This window comes from Cyprinus carpio, chromosome B10 (genome assembly GCF_018340385.1).
Source record: "Cyprinus carpio isolate SPL01 chromosome B10, ASM1834038v1, whole genome shotgun sequence".
In the NCBI taxonomy this organism is placed as follows: domain Eukaryota; kingdom Metazoa; phylum Chordata; class Actinopteri; order Cypriniformes; family Cyprinidae; genus Cyprinus; species Cyprinus carpio.
Genome location: NC_056606.1, coordinates 2310993 through 2330503, shown reverse-complemented (window position 1 = coordinate 2330503; position 19511 = coordinate 2310993). Strand labels below are relative to the sequence as shown.

Here is a 19511-nt window from a genome sequence, read left to right as displayed (position 1 = left end):
ACAGAGTTAAAGACTCCGTGTGTTAACATGTGTGTCAGAGAAGACAGCTGTCTATACCCTCACCAGTCAGTACTTAGTACACACTACAAAGTGTTCAACACCTGTTATAGATGATGTGTAAACGCATGAATAAATCGTTTACAAAGCTTTCTGCATCCCCTAATCTAAAGTGAAAACTATTCATCACTTGTAAATGTGTTACATATCATTTGTAGACCTTTCTTACCTGTTACAAATTATTTGTATATGTACACAAGTCATTTACAAAGCTTTCTGCATCCCCTAATCTAAAGTGTAAACTATCCATCACTTGTAAATGTGTTACATATCATTTGCAGATCTTTCTGTTACATGATCCATCTCATTCCATCACTTTACCCAAGCTTGAGCTTAATTTTTTTTTAAATAAATAAATTAACACTCTGCCACCATTTAATCAGCACTTAATTGTTTATTTTTTATTTTGTTTCACATGGGACAGCTGCTCACCATAACATGAAAACACACCATACGTACGAGTCCATTATTTTTTTGTGCATTTTTATTCCAAGTCTTCAGAAGTCGTACGATACCACTGTGTGAGAAAAAAGATTTGTTTTCCGTAATATAATCATTATACATTAATAACAGTACATAGCTGCCATCTCATCCGTTAAAACTTTCAAAATTGCCGCTTCTACACAACGACACTGGTTTGCGGCATTGATGTCAAACCTCGCTCGCTTATTGGCTGTCACTGTTGATTTGCGACCACCATAGATTGTTTGCGACATGCCAAATTATGTTGAGTGAGATGCAGCACGATGCTTTGAAGGATGGAAATGCAGATCAGGAAAATGTTCGCAGCGATTAAACACTTTAATTTCATTCTGTAACTCACACAAAATTGTTTTGCTGTCAGAACACTGGTAATGTAGCACACCTTTTATCTGTTCTTTATACTGCTTTTTGTAATGTTTTAAATAAATTATTGTGACTAACGTACATCTATCTGCCTGTTACACTTTGTAGATTGTCAAAATGGTTATGTTTTAAGAGTATAGGGTGGAGTAGGGAGCTTAAAATGATCTTTTTTATATACAATAGTATATTAACTAAGATAATAGTCACTGTCAATATATCTATATTGCGTTTTTATTTTTGTTAAGTGGCTAAAACGTGTATAAGGATTGAGTTAGGGGCTCAAATATATCTATATAATAGTAAAATATATTTGCATAAAAAAAAATTATAATTTAAATATCATATAAGGGATTTGTATAGATTTGTATATCCTGTAACTAAAAGGTATACCACAACCTTTGCATATGGCAAAGACATGGTAAATTTAATCTGCAAATGATATGTAACACATTTACAAGTGATGAATAGTTTTCACTTTAGATCAGGGGATGCAGAAAGCTTTGTAAAGACTTGTGTACATATACAAATAATTTGTAACAGGTAAGAAAGGTCTACAAATGATATGTAACACATTTACAAGTGATGAATAGTTTTCACTTTAGATTAGGGGATGCAAAAAGCTTTGTAAATGATTTATTCATGCGTTTACACATCATCTATAACTGGTGTTGAACACTTTGTAGTGTGTACTAAGTACTGACTGGTGAGGGTATAGACAGCTGTCTTCACTTCATCACTAGATCCCACATCCACACAGAACACAAGTCTGTGCTGATGAGAGAAAGGATTAACACAAGCCACTGGAATCACCTGACTAAGGCATTTATAAATGTTTATCCACTTCAAAACAAATGAATTACTCTTCTTTAAAATAGTGTTTTAGCATACCTGCATGTTTGTGCTTTCGAAGAGCTTAAAACTTCATCAATAAATCATATATTGATAATTTACTTATGGTTTATTCATCATTTGTTCATGATTAACAATTGTTTATTGAGATAGTTTACAAAACAATTTTGACATAAATACTTCAATGATTTATAAGTGATAAATAATGTATCAACTAATAACTTATAAACCATCTACTAATGATCAGTTTGATTTGTTTCATGATTTGAACTTTTTTAAGATAACGTACAACACATTTGTAAATCATTAGCATACCACTCATTAATCATTTATGAATGTATAGTCATGTTTTGTAAATGATTAGTTCATCATTAACTAATAATTTGTAAATGACTTATAACAGAACGTTATTATAAAGTTTTACCACTAAATCTAACCAAACAACATTTTTCCTGTGGCTTAGAGGTGATTGTTTAGAAGAAAACTTGTGTAACCTAATTTTAAAGTAAAAAAAATGCTGTTCTAATGTTAAAAACAGGTAGAATGTTTTCACCAATTAAGAAATGATGTCGATTTATTAAAAACATTACTTTGTTTAATTCTTTTAACATACATTTAAATCTATCTTTGTGGCCTCCGGTGTTAGGGATGTGTTAGGGGCAGTTAGTGGGTGTGGTTTGAGTGGGACCTGACGTAAGCATTCTGAGTTTTGACAGATGTTTTAACTAATATAGCATGTTAGAAGTTAAGATTGACAAAAATAAAAGACAGATTAAAGGAATAAGGCTACTAAATTAAGTGTGAGTAACTAAATAAAAGAAAATAAAACAAAACAAACAAAATTTTTTCTGTGGCTTAGAGGTAATTGTTTAGAAGAAAACTTGTATAGGCTATCCTAATTTTAAAGTTAAAAATGCTGGTCTAATGTTAAAAACAGGTAGAATGTTTTCATCAATTAAGAAATGATGTCGATTTATTAAAAACATTTTTTAATTCTTTTAACATACATTTAAATCTACGTTTGCAGCCTCCGTTGTTAGGGGACACAGAGTAAGTTTGTCATGACTTTTACCGTATTTAAACATTCTAAAAAACTACAGCATCATAAAAATATGTATCAGCGTAAGTTGGTCAGGACTTTTTCAGTTGTTTAACTTGTGACAAAACTCTAGCTTTTTAAAATTGTAGCTAATGGTAGAGTTCAACATAGATTTTGACAAGTAGCCTATCTTATGCTGGTGTTTTAACGACAGCGTCTGATGCATTTTCTTTTAGATCACCATAAATACGTGGTTCTTTTTCTTTTGTTTAACTTTTTACTGTTGTGACGAAACATTAATTAAACAACAACAACAACAAAAAAAACAGTCATTACATTGTTTCTGTTTCATGTATGATTTAATCTTTTTCTTGAAATGCGTTGTGTATGTAAAAACTTTAATAAAAACTTCCCTTATCCCATTTAATAATCATACCACGTTTTACATTTTAAAGTTTAAAGCACATAGTTTTTGAACAGTTTTCAATGGCCCACACAAAATAACACTTTCCCAAACAATCATAAATTCCTTCAGATCATTGGGATGGATAAACAGATGGTCACTTAGACAGGTGGGAGCTGTACAGAAACAGGTCTCCAAACAGGTGTCCAGTAGGGTGGGGGGTGAAATTTTTATGACCCTCATCAATCAAAATTTTTGACATAAAGGACACTGTACTCTCTCTGAGGACCAACTCACCACTTCACAAATATCCTGTAACATGATTCCTTTAAATAGAGTCCACAAAGTTGACATTCCCCTTGTTGTGTGTGCACATAAACCCGGATGCGACAAAAGGCCCTTACCAACGCTGTTTAGTAATTGGCTTCCCCGTCCTTCTGAACACTATTTATCAACCAACATACCCAAAACCAGATCACACCCAATAAACGAAAATCTGATCACTCTCCCTGAACCCTCTGGTTCCTTCTGTATAAATTTGTAAAGCACGCACTGGGCACAAGGCATTTAACTTTTGCTGTTCTGATTAAGCAAAAGGTGGTGGATAGAAGGCTCTTAACTCAAGAGGAATGATAGTATTAACTATTTTGGGCATGAATGCAGGATTAGGTTTCAAAACTACCCCTGCATCCCCAGACAAGAATTGCAAACACGCTGGAGGCACTGAAAAGGCAGGAATCTTACTTACGCACTTTGCCATAGCCAAAGCTAACAGCAGTGGCATCTTAAATTACAATATTTTGAAATCAACCTTGTCCAGCAGCTCAAATAGAAAGAGCATCAAGCACCAATCCCAAATCCCATGAGGGGGAAAGCTGTTTTGAAACTTGTAAAGCATGGCACACGCCTTTCATAAACCTGCATACCAAAGGATGCTGCCCCACAGTTTTGTTATCAAAACCAATGTGACGAACATTCATATAAAACTTTAATAATAAAATAAACACAAAATAGTGCGACAGCCCCTCGCGGACAAATGCCGCGCATAAAAAGAAACAAACCACAAAATAAATTCCAGGCCTGGTCGTCTCTCATCCAACACTGTTGATACTCCTCCTTTCACATTAACACAACCACCCCATCTCACTCCACACCGCTCACTGCCCCACCCCTCACGCAGTCTCATTAACTCCACCAGCCTCGCTCCGTTCCCATGGCTCTCGGCCCCGCCCCTCTCATCACATACCCCCCCTCTTCCCCCTCTGGGGAGCTGATCACGGACAGACAGACGAGGTGAGAGAAATGGAGACGGAAGGTTAAGGAGAGACAGAGATGAGAGAGGGGAGAGTGAGAAAAAAAACAGTCCGCTTGCATTTGCGCACTTGTACCCAAAGCACATGGTGGCTGCAAATCCGACATTGCCATCCAAAGCGGACTGTTTCCAGTCAAGCATGACAGAACGCGCTTTTAAGCAGTTGCTCTCTCTGTCAGGGCTCTGAACGCAATCTCTATGCTGACCGTGTACCAAGTAATGGCTCCATGGGGGGCATTCGGAGAAGTCCTACCTTCTCCATTCCCTCCACATCGAGAGCGGATCCCCCCTGCATGGGCATCTTGCTGGTGAATGGTTTGTCCTTCTAGGTCACTGCAACCTCCTCCAGGAGCTCTGTAAACACAGGAACGAGCTGCCGTGCTGCCCGTTTCGCTCTCAGCAGCCTCTAGCCCCCGTAGCGAGACTTTACAGTCTCTGCTACCACGGTTGGCCATGGAATGTTTAGTTTCTCTGCAGCGCGTTTGCACACATCTTGCAGCTCAACACTGAGAAGAGGGGATGGTGCCTTGTCCGCATCTTCCGTGGATCCCATGGTGGACAGCTCTACAGGGATGGCTACCTGCAGAGTGGCAGCTGGAACGGGGCTAGGTGACATGAGGGGATCATGGCCTGACAGGCTAGCTTGGCGTGCTAGCCTTCGACGAATTTCACAGGAACCGGGCTCTCGTGATCGCCAATTGGGCATGTTTCAGCCCAATAGCAGAGGTATTTACAGAGGTAAATGATGTCACACTTGTCCAAGTGTGAAGACGTTGCGCAGTGCAAATCCGTGAATGAATGTTCCGAAGTGAAGTAAACTTAAACAGATTTCCCCTGCTCAGGGAGTAGGGAGCAGTGAACACTGTGTAGGGACCATGTCAATGGTAACACAGTTCATGCACAGAGCTCACTTCTAATGAGCTGATTATCTGAATCAGGTGTGTTAAAGAGAGAAATGCAAAATATGAAGAGCTGGGGGGCGCGAGGACTGGAATTGAGAACGGATGAGCTAGTGGGTGTAGCAGTTTCATGCAATAACTTGATAACTTGTGGATTTTTGGCCAGATTTTTTGACATAACTGCCATACTAAACCTACGACCTGACAGTAGCAACTCTAACTTAAAGTGCTTCTGACCTAGAATTATTTTCTCAGCTTTCCTAAGGGTTCTGGTTTTGTAAATTTGTTCTAAGCTACCCTAATGAAAAATAAATATACTTCAGTGTATCTGAAATTAGAGGTCGACCGATAGTGGATTTTGCCGATACCGATAGCTAGGTTGGACCACATTGGCCGATACCGATTAATTAACCGATAGTTTTTAAAAATGGATACTGAACAAAAACTAAAATAGTGCTTTATTTAAAAAATAAAAAAACACTGTACTGAATCATACTAGTAGTAGTAATAATAATAAAAGCAATAATAATAGTAATAGTAAATGTTGAAATTACCACAAAACCCGTTTTATTTTTTCCAAAATTCAGTTTTATTTTTTTCCAAATTCCGTTATTTCCATTTGAATTTTTCTGGATTCTGTTTTATTAGTTAAAGTTTATTAATTAAAAAGCAAGTCTAATTAATTAAAACCATGAAACTTATACATTTTCATATCAATTTAATAAAAGTTTTACAAAAATTAAATGTTTAGGGCCCTATGAAATGTTTTATTTTTCTCACCATATTTTTTATTGTTACCAAATTCTGTGTTTTAGCATGTCTAATTATTTGAATACATAAAACAACTTAATTTATTCATATTTTTTTCTTAAAGAAGCCTTATGATATGTGATATGAGGCTAGTTTTACTCAAAAAACTCAGTTTTACTGAAAGCTCTCTCAGAGCAGGTCTGGAGATGTTGTTCATGTGTTTACATCCTCATTTAGAGAGACGACAGAAACTGAAATCACTGCAAGCATCACACGCGCTTCAGTATAAATGAAACCTCACATCTGCGCCATTCATTAGAGTCACGCAGAACATGCAGGATTCATATTTAAATTGACTTTTGCGGCTTAATAGTAACAGATACTAGTCCATATCACGATTTGATTTAAGTGTAATGACCTACTTTTGATTAATTCATTCAAAATTTGACCAATGCCGTAACATTCCACGTTAAACTGTGAATTCTGTTTTTATGACTGGATTCCGTACGTGTTTTCCACATCACGGAAATCATAGGGCCCTACAATTATACCAGCACAATGTATGCTCTCACACTTTAACTGCTTCTATTCTTGAACACTTAATGATTATCTAATCAAAATAAAAGAGCAGCGATGAGTCTAGGAGAACTCACCTATATCACACACTCCGGACGCGTCGCGTTCAACAGCGGTCTAAAACAGTTTATTTATTCACCAAACGGACACAAGTTTACTTCAAAAGTGAATAAAAAAACAAAGAAAAGATAAGAAGGAAGTTCAGTGTTTAAAAATAAATGGAGCAAACGGAAAGAGCGATCTATATTATAGCTCTATAAATGAAGCATACAGACTTTATAAGAGCCACAGAAAGACAAACGTTTCGATGAAAATCCTCAATTATGTACATTAACAACGATTCGGGGCGAATATAACGTAATTTAACGGAAAACTATGTGAATGGCGCTTTGTGGCACGGCAGGATTTTCTGTCAGCTGCATTTAACTCCGGGTCTGAAGTTTCAGCATGCAGCGTCACGTGTCTAAACAAATAGCACGTGCTGTCAGTTATTTCAACCACTAGAGGCCACTCTCGCACTGTATAATGAAAACAGAGCCTTCTCAGCCGCTCCAGCAACAGACGCAACCCGGAAAACTATCGGCATGGATTTTTGCCGATAACCGATTGTTCTAGCAATCAACTATTGGTGCAGATTAATCGGCAAAACCGATACATCGGTCGACCTCTATCTGAAATACATTTATTTCATAAAAAGTATACTACAAATGCATTTTTATACGTATGTACTTAATATAATGTCCTGCAATTGTACTTTTAGTCTACTAAACTGGTGCTAAAAATGCTGAAGTACAATTAAAGATATACTTAGTATATTTTATTGTGCTTAAGTGGAACTATTGCAAGTATACTTCAGGAACACTTTAAATATTTTGCATTTAAAGTCTGATATTATTCAGAGATTATACAATCCTCATAAAAATGTGACATTAAAACACATTTTAGTTTAATATTAAGAAAAGTGCATTATGGACAAGTAATATGCCAAGTAAATATGGTTGGGCCAAATAGATGACGCCATCAGCTGATGACTGATGCCAATGCACAAAAGTATAGTGGAATGGATTTTTGAATAACATCTTTTTATCATAAAAAAATAAAAAAATAAACCTGCCTATAGCCCTATTCGGACAGGACTAGTTTTACAGGGGGTCGTTAGAGAAATCTGTGTTTCACAGACGTACTTGGTGATTTTAATCCCGTCCGAATCTGCCACGTCTGTGATTTTCTCACACAACCTCTGTAATAATTCCAGAGCAAATTACCTACTGTTTTTCAGCAAACTCAGTGATCCTCTAATAAAACTAATCCACTCCGATATTTTATTTCACAACGCGTTTCCTTGTCTGTTTTGTCTGTTTACCTCAAAAAAAAAAAAAAAAAAAAAAAAAGTTAAACTAAAGAAACCACACATTAACATGGTTTTTATTGTGTAATAATACTAATGGTAATCAATCCGAATGACTAACGTTATATGCAATGCACGCATACAGAGCGCATGATCTCTGTGATGCCCAGATGCACAAAACAGACCCTCCCACCTCTGTAATAAACACGGAGATGTTAGTCCCATCCGAATTGATACATCAAAATCGCAGACGTCAGGTGGTAAGAATCGAAACTCAAACGTAGTTTAGAAAACTAGTCCCGTACGAATAGGGCTTATGACACCTATAAATACAATGCCACAAAATAGGGGTAAAGAAATTATGTTTTAAATTTGAGGATGATTTAACAACAACAACAACAACAAAAAAGTGAATCCAGATTACAAATCTGTCACAATGCTTTGCTCTCAGCTAGTCATGTGATAGCTTCAAAGCCATGGTTGTGCAGCCAGAGTGACATCACTTGATCAGACATGCCGGCTGATTTGCTGGCTTCCATAGATGCAATACGCTGTGTTTTCCACCAACTGGCAACCCGGTGGGCCAAACTAGTATTGAGTAAATTGGCAGTGGGCCAAATAACAGACCAAAACAAACGAAAGGCACATTGCAAAGTAGAATGGCAGCTATGGCATTGTTTTTCAGAGAAACAAATATGTGAATTTAGCATGTTTCCTAAATATCTACAAGCATGTTATGTTTTTTATGCTTTTGTACAGTCAAAAGAAATCACACATAGCATGTGAAAAAGTCTTTGTCCAATGGCAAACCACCAATATTACAGAAAGGCACAACTATTCCATCAGCACAGCTCTATGTTTATATGCTATGTTGGCTAAAACTACAGATGGAAGACAATAATCTGACAACTGATTAAGAAAAGACATCAAGTCACATTGAAATGGTGCATGTAACAGCAAACATGATCCTGTTCAGCACATATTTCTGCCTTAACTGTAATGGTGCAAGAAATTTAATGTAATAATGTTCTTTTCATTTGAAGCAAAACAGCAAATATAATAAGAGGTTAAGACAAATCTGAACACTACAGACTCTGAGAGTGTGCACTTTAACCCGTTCAACCCAAATGCCACAGGAGGACGTTACCTCGTATGACCAGACGCACTGGGTCCCTCCAAAACGCCTGACACAGCGTCCTATCTCCACATCTTCATGAGTAGTGTACATCTCTCTAAGACAGGACCCAATGTGTGGCACCATCCTGCGGAGAACTTCTCGGCTGAAGATCATCCCTGGACCACCCATACAGAAGTTCTCTCCAGGCTCCAGGGCCAATTTACCCAGCTCCTCTGTGGTACCAAGACCTGTCTGACCCAGATACAGTGGTTTACTGCTGTTGAGTGAGCGAAGAAACAATTCCAACTTCTCACCTACAGGGAGCAGAGTGATTAGAGAAAATTAAATTAAGAGAAACAGAACATCAAACAATTCTTTGCCATTTATATTGGTTCTGCATGGTGAGTAATTGATGACTAATGTGTTTACACATACTAATATTGACATTTAATAATGTCCTTTTTTAATGTAACATTTTTCATAAAATAAAGTATACAGTATAGGTAGTACATTAGTTTACCTCACCTGCTCCATAAAAATAATTTGCTACTGAAAGTGATTTATCATGTATTTTTTGCATGAAATGTATTCTTTAAAAGGAACCAAATTTTTTGACTGACCAATGTATTTGTGTTGACAGACAAGTTATTATTATTTACCCTCCAATTCTGCCCTAGTAAAAAAAATACTAAAATATATTTGAAATACCATTTTTTGTGCTAACTATACTACAAATACATTTACACATTTATGTGCTTAATTTAATTTGTGCTTAATGCACTTTAATAATGCTAAAATAGTACTAAAGTCCAACTATATAACTATATTTGATTGAAAGTGGAACTATTGCAAGTAGTAAACAAAGTTTACTGTTACTGAATCAGATGAGAATCACCAAAAAACTATTTTTAAATGTCTGGATGCATTACACTATAGTATTTTGTGGAAGCTCATCTTTCAAGAAAATAACATGCACAATGCAAATGCTAATTCACAAAGCATTGATGGCCCTACGACAAGCTTCCAAAACTTTGTACTTTCTCTAAATTTCCAAGAAAAGGCAGTTTAACTTATTGCCAATATTTCAAAAGCTGTTGGTCGTATAAATATTTTTCAAGCTCTACTATTCATCAAAATGTTTCAACAAGGTCCCCTTTTCAATCATACCCTTATTATTCACCTCTAATGTAGACATCGTCATCAGCCCTCATAAACCACTCGTATTTATCCAAATAATGGTCATGCATGTACTTCAGCATCATGAAAGATTTCTTCTGCGGAGGGTATGAATCATCCACTCCTGTCAGTGGGATGACAGGCATTGGAATCGGCAGGGGCACCTTCTCAGAGCCCTCACTGGAGAAGAACTCCACCCGCCCAGGGATGTTGGGGGTCCATGTCCTGTAGGCAGCCACAGCCCTGGTGGCGAGATACTTCTGAGCTGTCATGACCCCCACATACAAGAAGCTAGCTGGAGGTACAGGACCACTACTGTTCCCTGTCCTATAAAGCTCCTCTTCACCTTCATCACTGCCTTCCTGGCTGGAGAAGAGTGGCTGCAGATGCTTGTGTCTGCCAATGGTAGATGAGGTACTGTGGGCAGTGTCTAAAACTTTAGCTTGAGCCCTGCCGCTACTGTAGTATGTACACACTGAAGACCTTCTGTTCTTCACACTGATCTCCACAACTCTGGGCACAACCAGCCACGATGCGGCTGTGAAGCCAAGAAAAACCCCCACGATGACGCTCACTAATGGTCTTCTGGACCTGAGGGCCATCGCGCAGTCAGTACAGCAAATCACTCATACACAACAATCCCTCAAACAGATATGTGTATGCTGGAGTCAAATGGAGTCTATATCTATATATTTATATATCTATATCAAGATGACTGTGATTATCTAACATCTGCAAAGTGCGTTCGCGTACACGTTGCGCGACCCGAAGGTGAGTGTTGTCCCGTTATACATGAGGTAAACATATTTTAGATGTATCGATCAGAATATGCATCGGTTAAAAACATCCAAATGATGATATTGAAGCTCGCTGGTCACTTCTGTCTTGCTCGATGAAGACAGCTTTTTCGGTAGCTGCCAAGGGCGCGTACAATCCACATTACTGAAGTGAAAACGCGTCACGCTGAAACGTCTATAAAGTTGACGCTTCCTTTCCATGCAATGAAGGCTCGCGTTGTGCCATACTCCACTGAAGACAATGTTTCCTCACCTCACTACAAAGATAAACTCCATTCACATAACCCCTCTCCTTACTCAGTCGCTTTAGTCTCCACAGACTCGCCATTTTCCTCACAATTTGACGGGAGAAAACGGAACTTTTCCCCTTGGTCTTTCAAGCATTCTAGTTTCTCTAGGTTTAAGCCTCTGAGCGCACTGATGTAACGGGACAAACGCTCTTTGCTTCGCCCCAGTCACGGGGCGGAGCGAAGCAGCTGCGCTTTCTCTTTTCAAAATGACGTTTGCAGGGAAATCCAAACAAGGCAGGAATTCATCGGTGCATTGACTCTGGATATTTAACATAAACATCCTATAACCACCTGGCCAAGAGGTCAGGAAATCATTGACGAAAAAGCATTGTAAGTGATGTTTTAAAAAAGGGGACCCCATCTGCTGTTTGACAGATATCACCAAAACACACTTGCCTCACAGCATTGCACCGCATGACTCGGTTAGAACATTTGGGCAATGACAATTCCCAGTCATCCTGAAAAGAGAAACACTGAAAAATTAAAATCATTATATATATATATTTCCATTAGGATTTATTGGTTTTAACAAGCCGCAAATAGAAGGCAACCAGTTATCAGGAGAAGCCCACAGGGACCATTATATTTTCCATTAAAACCAATACAAGTCCCATTATAACCATTAAAACCATTACGAATTCTGTGATGGTTTCTATAGCTTTTTTTTCAGAAGGGAGGGAGGGGTGCGAGTCAAAAACGATGAAAACATTATATATACAGTGTTTCCCCTAGGTTTTTTTTCTGGACTCCTTTTTAATGGTTAAATTAAATTTTATTAATCAAAAAGCATATCTAATTGATTAATATCATGAAACTTAAACAATTTAACATCAATTTATTAAAAGTTTAACAAAAAATAAATGTTAAGGGCCCTATGAAATGTTGCATTTTTTCCAACTTTATGTTTTATTGTAACCAAATTCTGTTTTAGCATCTAATTATTCTAAATATTTGAAAGCATAAAGTTTAAATTATTCTTACAATAGCCCTACAAAATTCCCTATCCCACCACAGGATCTTTCCCCAGGAAATGTGCCCTCAGATAGTCCCTGCTTGCGAGGTAGTACTTTTCCAAAGGTCCAGAACTTTCGGGGGTGGGACTTGGGCGCTGAACCTGCTGATTGGTTGAGGTCACAAAGCATTGAATTTCAACCACCATATGTTCACATAATTTTTTAAATATTAGTGTTATTGTTTCATTAAATGTATTTTTAAAAGTATTTCAGGCAAGAACGTAGTTGTTTAAAACTAAAATCTGCTCAAATCAGTTTATTTATAAAGGCAGCGCCTATTTGAAAATGTGCTTCGCCGATTTCGGAGATATGAGCTCCACGCGATCAGCAGACGCTTAGTACTCATGTATTCCAACAAGAGCAGCCTCAACTCCGCTAGTACTTCTGACATTTGCCGCTGGCTCTGATGTCTCTGTAGTGGTTAAACATAATATATAATTTGTTTTGGGTAAATCTAACAGGTAATCTTTGGTCTTTAGTGAGACGGCAGACATTAATTGCAAGCGTCACGCTCGCTTCAGTCACTGTACGCTGTGTATGCACTTCTGTATCATCCGCGCCACAAGGATGCGCTGTTTTATTTCAAATCAAAGCTAAATACATGTATAAACTGCGCATCCTTGTGGTGTGGATGATACAGAAGAGCATACGCAGCATACGGTGATATGAAGAGACACAGAGGAGACGGTTGACAAGGGAATTGTTGAATAAAGTTGTTATTTTTGTTTTCTTCGCTTACAAAAAGTGTACCTGTCGTTTCATATAACCCAGATTGCATGTCTGATGGTAGATGGAGTATTCTGATGACGACTTTCATACCTTTTATGGACCTTGACATTGTTATTTACTTGGCAGTCTATGGGACAGTCACAGGCCTCCCGGTTTTTATCTGAAATATCTTAAATTGTGTTCCAAAGACGAACAGAGCTTTTACGGGTTTGGAAGGACATGGGGGTAAGTGATTAATGACAAAATTTTCATTTTGGGGTGAAGTATCCCTTTAATAAGCTCTCCACCTTCAATACCATGACTTAGGTGCCCTTGAGCAAGGCATCGAACCCCCAACCGCTCCCCGGGCGCCGCAGCATAAAAATGGCTGCCCACTGCTCCGGGTGTGTGTTCACAGTGTGTGTGTGTTCACTGCTCTGTGTGTGTGCACTTCGGATGGGTTAAATGCAGAGCACGAATTCTGAGTATGGGTCACCATACTTGGCTGAATGTCACGTCACTTTAATATGAAGGAATTTTACGTATTGATTTTTCACAAATGATTTTATTTATTTTTTTCTGCATTTTAAATTACGCATTTTATTTTGTGTTTTCAGGGTTACAATGGATAATGGATATGACCTGGAAAATAACTAGTACCTTTTCCATTTTTCTAGATATTTTTAGATACTAGATACTATAAAAATACTTTACTTTGGTGTTTTGAAATGTTTTGGCTTGACAGTATGCATTTTGTATATGGATTTTGTATTTTGTAACCACTCACGTTCTCCAATCATTCTAATCATTACATGGCAAACAAGTTTTTCAATCAATCACAATCATGTATTCAATCTAATTACAACTACCCATTCCTTTATTTATTTATTTATTTTAAACCTTATAGTTACAGTATTTACAATATTTAATTAATTTTACAATATTCATTAATATGTGCTTCACCTAGGGCTGATATAACCTAGGAAGATTTAAAGTTTTTTTCACATTCAGTACCATGTTAGTTTCAGAATGAAAATTACACTGAAACACTAGAGTGCTGATGGCATCAGTAGAGAAGTTTTAAAATGAGATCATGCTTTTTCAAGCTGTACATCCACAAAAGCAGCTAGAGCTCAAGCTGGTAGTTATTAGAGATGTCAAAAATAGCAGAGCAGTGGTTTGCTCAGGGAAAACATTCACAGTACTCTACAGTTAACCTGACAGCTCAGCCATTCATAGTGTTGCTGCTTTACAGGGTGGAGTTAAAACTTAACAAGAAGCAATTCACAGAACTCACACAGACAGATATGTTACACACAATAAAATGAATACAAGCTGGTGAAGATAAAAAAAATAAATAAAAAAAGCTTGAAGGGATACAAAAGTAAGGCTAATATTTAAACCAGTGTTTCTAATGATTTTTCAAAACAGTTTTTATTACACTTAGCTCAGGGGTGCCCAAGGGATACAAAAGTTTCAAGCATGGCTAGTAAGGCTATTATATTTAAACCAGTGGCCCTCCAGTTTCTAATGATTTTTGACAAAAAATACAGTTTTTTATTACACTAGCTCAGGGGTTTTGCCCAAAACTGGGTCCTGGAGGGCAAAAAATAAATAAATAATACATGTAAAACTGCAGAGGTTTAGCTCCAACTTTGCCTCAACACTAAAGTCTACCTGCCGGGAAAATTTCAAGCATGGTACTAGTAAGAGCTTGATTAGCTGGTTTTAGAAAATTGGTGTGTTTTTTTTTTTCTAAATGATTAGGGTTGGAGCTAAACTTTGCCAGGGCAATAAACACAATAGAAAATTGGTTCCCCGAAAATACAGAAATGTTCATCATGACACCGGCCCTCCAGGACCAACTAAGTGCACACCATCACTATCATAAAAATAAAAAAAATAAATAAAACTACAACAATATTTATTTAAACTGTTTTTTTTGCATATTACTCCAGTGTTTATTTTTTATTATTATTTTATGATTATTATTATTATTTTTATTTATTATTATTTATTATTATTAATTTATGAGAATTTTTTTATTTATTTTGTATTATGACACCAGTTAAAATTTAAATGCTAAATAATCAAAAAATAAAAAAACACAAAATAAAAAAACACTATCCTAAAACAAAAAAACAAAAAATAAAACCTTTAAAAAAATAAAAACACAAAAAAAATCTCAAATCCTAAACATCACATAAATACAAACATTAAAATAATAAAAACCTTTTTGTCTTCTGTTGTGTGTGGGCGTATCAAAAGCCGCGCGCTTAAATGCTCTCAAAAGCGCGCTCGGCGCGGGGGCGTATTTAATAACAGGTCACATTACACCATTCATTTATCCTACAATATCGCCCATTGTTAGGTAATAAAACATAAAACAATAAAAAAAAACCGCCCATTGTTAGGTAATTATACCTAATAAAAAAAAAAAAATTAAAGAAAATGTAATTAATATAAATTAATGAAAATTATGAAAATAAATTATATAAATAAATAAGAAATAAAAAAAGAAATGTCCCATTTTCAGATAATGTAATTTAAAGATAATTTTGTAAATAGTGCAGGTCTGATCACTGAGAATGACTTGACAGCCTACAGAGAGAAGGTGCGCACTCTGACACACTGGTGTGAGGAGAACTACCTCTCGCTTATTAGTCAACATGGGACTGCACGTCATCCTGCAACATCTGGACAAAACAGGGACTTATGTGAGGATCCTGTTTGTGGACTTTAGCTCTGCTTTCAATACCATCATCCCAACACCAAAATAACCCAGCTCTCTGTCCCTAGCTTTCTCTGTACACCAGACGGTGTATGAGGAGAGCCTGGAGGATCATCAGTGACTCCAGCCACCCGTGCCACAAACTGCTGTTTCTGATGCCTTCAGGCAGACAATTCCACAGCAAACAGTCCCGCATGAGCCTACCGAGGAAAGGTGCTGAACACCCAGAACTGATATGCCCCACTATATCCTCAACACTAATACACTCAATACACTCAAAAAAAGATACTTTAAAGTAAATTAACTTAATTCAGTTATGGACAGTGGTTCCATATAACATACACATGTTATCTCTACTCAAATATACTTTAAACTACTTTACTTCCAAGATTGATACTATAAGAGATAAAATTGTAACCATGCAGCCGTCAGCTACAGTATTGCATCAGATAGTGTGCTATAGATCCCCTGAGGAACAATTGTACTCATTCTCTACTATAGGAGAGGAAGAATTGTATAAACTTGTTAAATCATCTAAACCAACAACATGTAACAATATGTATGTTAGATCCTATTCCATCTAAGCTCCTAAAAGAGCTTCCAGAAGTCATAGATCCTCTTCTGGCTATTATTAATTCATCATTGTCCTCAGGATATGTCCCCAAAACCTTCAAATTGGCTGTTTTAAGCCTCTCCTCAAAAAACCACAACTTGACCCCAAAGAACTAGTTAATTACAGACCGATCACGAATCTCCCTTTTCTGTCAAAGAAAACTGCATTTGACAATATCAACCACAACATTCTTTTGAATAGACTAGAAAACTTTGTTGGCATTAGTGGAAGTGCATTGGCATGGTTCAAATCATACACTTTTAAAAATAAACTGTTGAGAAAACATAAAAAAAAAAAAAAAACAAGGCACCTTGATGCAGTAAGACTTTTGAGTTGTCCCAACAATTATTTATAGTTTTTCTAAGTTTTTCTACTGCGTTTAGCCCACCTAAATTTATTTGTTCATGCAATGAACATTGTCTTATTTTGCTATTAAATATATTCTTGTCACAGCAATTGAAACAACAATTACTGTTGCTGAGTCAATTAATTATTTTCTGTTTTCTGTAAAAAGTCACTGAATTATATTTTTTTACGTCTATTTACAAATGAAAAACATGGACTTATTTCTTTATCAGTTTATCTCAGTACAATTATCTAATATTGTTCAGATGGTATCAAAAACAAAATGAGAAATGTTATAAAAACCATAATGGTCAAAATTGTAAAGCATTCTACAAGACTAAGATATCCAAAATGTAGATTTAAGTGGTTAAACATACTCTAGGCCTCAATACTTGACACACAAACCTCAAGAACAGTGGCAATCAACAAATTAAAAAAAAGATGAGCTCTAGATCCCTGCTCAGCAAACAACTAACAAAAATGACAAAACAACAATGAAAAAGTTTAAATGAAGCCAGCAAACAGCAAAACAATAACACTATAACATTATCTGCATAATTTATTCATGCTCCAATGCATGCTGGGAGCTCCTAAAGCCTTAACATTTCAGCAATATGAAAATCTTTGTTCAAACAAGTGTGTTTGACTAGTTGGGACAACTTTTGGGGTCTGACAAAGTTTTTTAAGTTCAATTCTGTTGGTCTGACAAGGGTTTTTATGTAGTTTCAAGAAAACTGCATTTCTTAGTATTTGAGACTCAAATAGCTGGAAAATACGCAGTTGCATTTTTTACAGTGTATGTTTTATACGACGAGACATACCAATTTGAGAAACTAACAGAATACATAGTCAATACAAAAGACTGGATGACGAGTAATTTCTTACAGCTAAATTCTGAAAAAAAAACAGAGGTGTTAATTATTGGACATAAATCCTCCACATATAATAACATAGAACACTGTCTAACACTTGATGGCTGTTCTGTCAATTCTTCGTCATCAGTTAGGTACCTAGGTGTGCTATTTGATAGCAATCTTTCCTTTTAAAGCCACATTTCTAGCATTTGTAAAACTGCATTTTTCCATTTTAAAAAATATATCTAAATTGTGACCTATGCTCTCAATGTCAAATGCAGAAACGTTAATTCATGCATTCATGACCTTAAGTTTAGATTATTGTAATGCTTTATTGGGTGGTTGTTGTGCATGCTTAATAAGCAAACTCCAGCCGGTCAAAAATGCAGCAGCTAGAGTTCTTACTAGAAAAAGGTAGTATGACCATGTCAGCCCAGTTCTGTCAACACTGCACTGGCTCCCTATTAAACATTGTATAGATTTTAAAATCTTGCTAATTACTTATAAAGTCCTGAATGGTTTAGCACCTCAGTACTTGAGTGAGTTCTTATCACATTATAGTCCTCTACGTCCGCTGTGATCTCAAAACTCTGGCATTTTGATAATACCTAGAATTTCAAAATCAACTGCAGGCAGAAGATCCTTTTCCTATTAAGCTTATTATTCCAAACTCTGGAATAATCTACCTAACATTGTTCGGGAGGCAGACAAACTCTGTCAGTTTAAATCTAGATTAAAGACGATTGTTAAGACCCATCTCTGCGTCGGACCTACGCCTAGGTTTACACATAGCCAACGCACCTGACGTTGCACCTCTCCAACACTAACAGCGCGTTTCTAATATTGGTCTGCTAGCACCAAATCCTCTGTAAACTTGGATGTGTTAGGTGCACTTTATTAATTACATCAGCTGGAAAATAAAACAAAGCAAAGAACACTTCCTACATAGCATAACACCTGATGTACAATGGATCTGCCGTGGTACAACTTGACAAGCCCCAAATGGCATCTACGCTTACATTAGTCTGTTTCTTTCTTATTCCGAGGTCACCAGATCCAGTCTGTATCAAGATCAGATTGTGGATCAGCACCTGAATGTCAGTGGAGATCAGGACAACTTGACAAGCCCCAGAGATAGATCCCCAATGAAGACCTCGTCACCTAGACGGCCATTGGGACAAAACCACAGGAACCAGATGAGTCCTCTGCACAATCTAACTTTGCAGCAGACCAGAATTAAAAATACTTTTTGTTCCTCGCCACTGTCACCTCTGGCTTACTTAGTAGGGGGCACTTAATTTCCAGTGATATCGGCAACTTGATTGGACAGATACTATTTAAACTTGACTGAGCTGGACGATGACATCACTGAATTCAATGATTAACTGCCTTTAACTGAAAATTGATAATTGCCAAATAGTCTGGACGATGACATCACTGAATTCAATGATTAACTGCCTTTAACTGAAAATTGATAATTGCCAAATAGTGTTTACTGTACTATTGCCTTTTGCATTATTGACATACTATTTTCCTATTTGATACTGTAAAGCTGCTTTGACATAATCTGCTTTGTTAAAAGCGCTATATAAATAAATTGACGTGACTTGACTTGACTTGACATGTTCTTTCAAACTGAAAACTTTTAGTTGAACCAAAGCATAACTGTTTCAAGTCAGTTTACCACAATGCAACTATGTTTGAAAAAGAAAACAAATACAATGGTGTTAAATAAAAATTAATTGTTTAGATGAAGTGAACAGTATCGTAAAATACATTTTTGAATGT

General features: G+C 36.6%; 1 protein-coding gene across 1 annotated transcript in view; it reads right to left on the bottom strand.

Annotated features, from left to right (window-relative positions):
* Window positions 1-11673, bottom strand: part of LOC109069485 (chondroitin sulfate synthase 3-like) — a 48023-nt gene extending 36350 nt beyond the window's left edge. The window contains exons 1-2 of the mRNA XM_042732085.1: window positions 10377-11673; window positions 9227-9510 (exon numbers count right to left, since the gene is read on the bottom strand). Of these exons, the coding sequence (XP_042588019.1) occupies window positions 9227-9510; window positions 10377-10974 (882 nt within the window). The 5' untranslated portion in view covers window positions 10975-11673. The remainder of the gene's footprint in view (window positions 1-9226; window positions 9511-10376) is intronic.
* Window positions 11674-19511: the final 7838 nt, after the last annotated feature.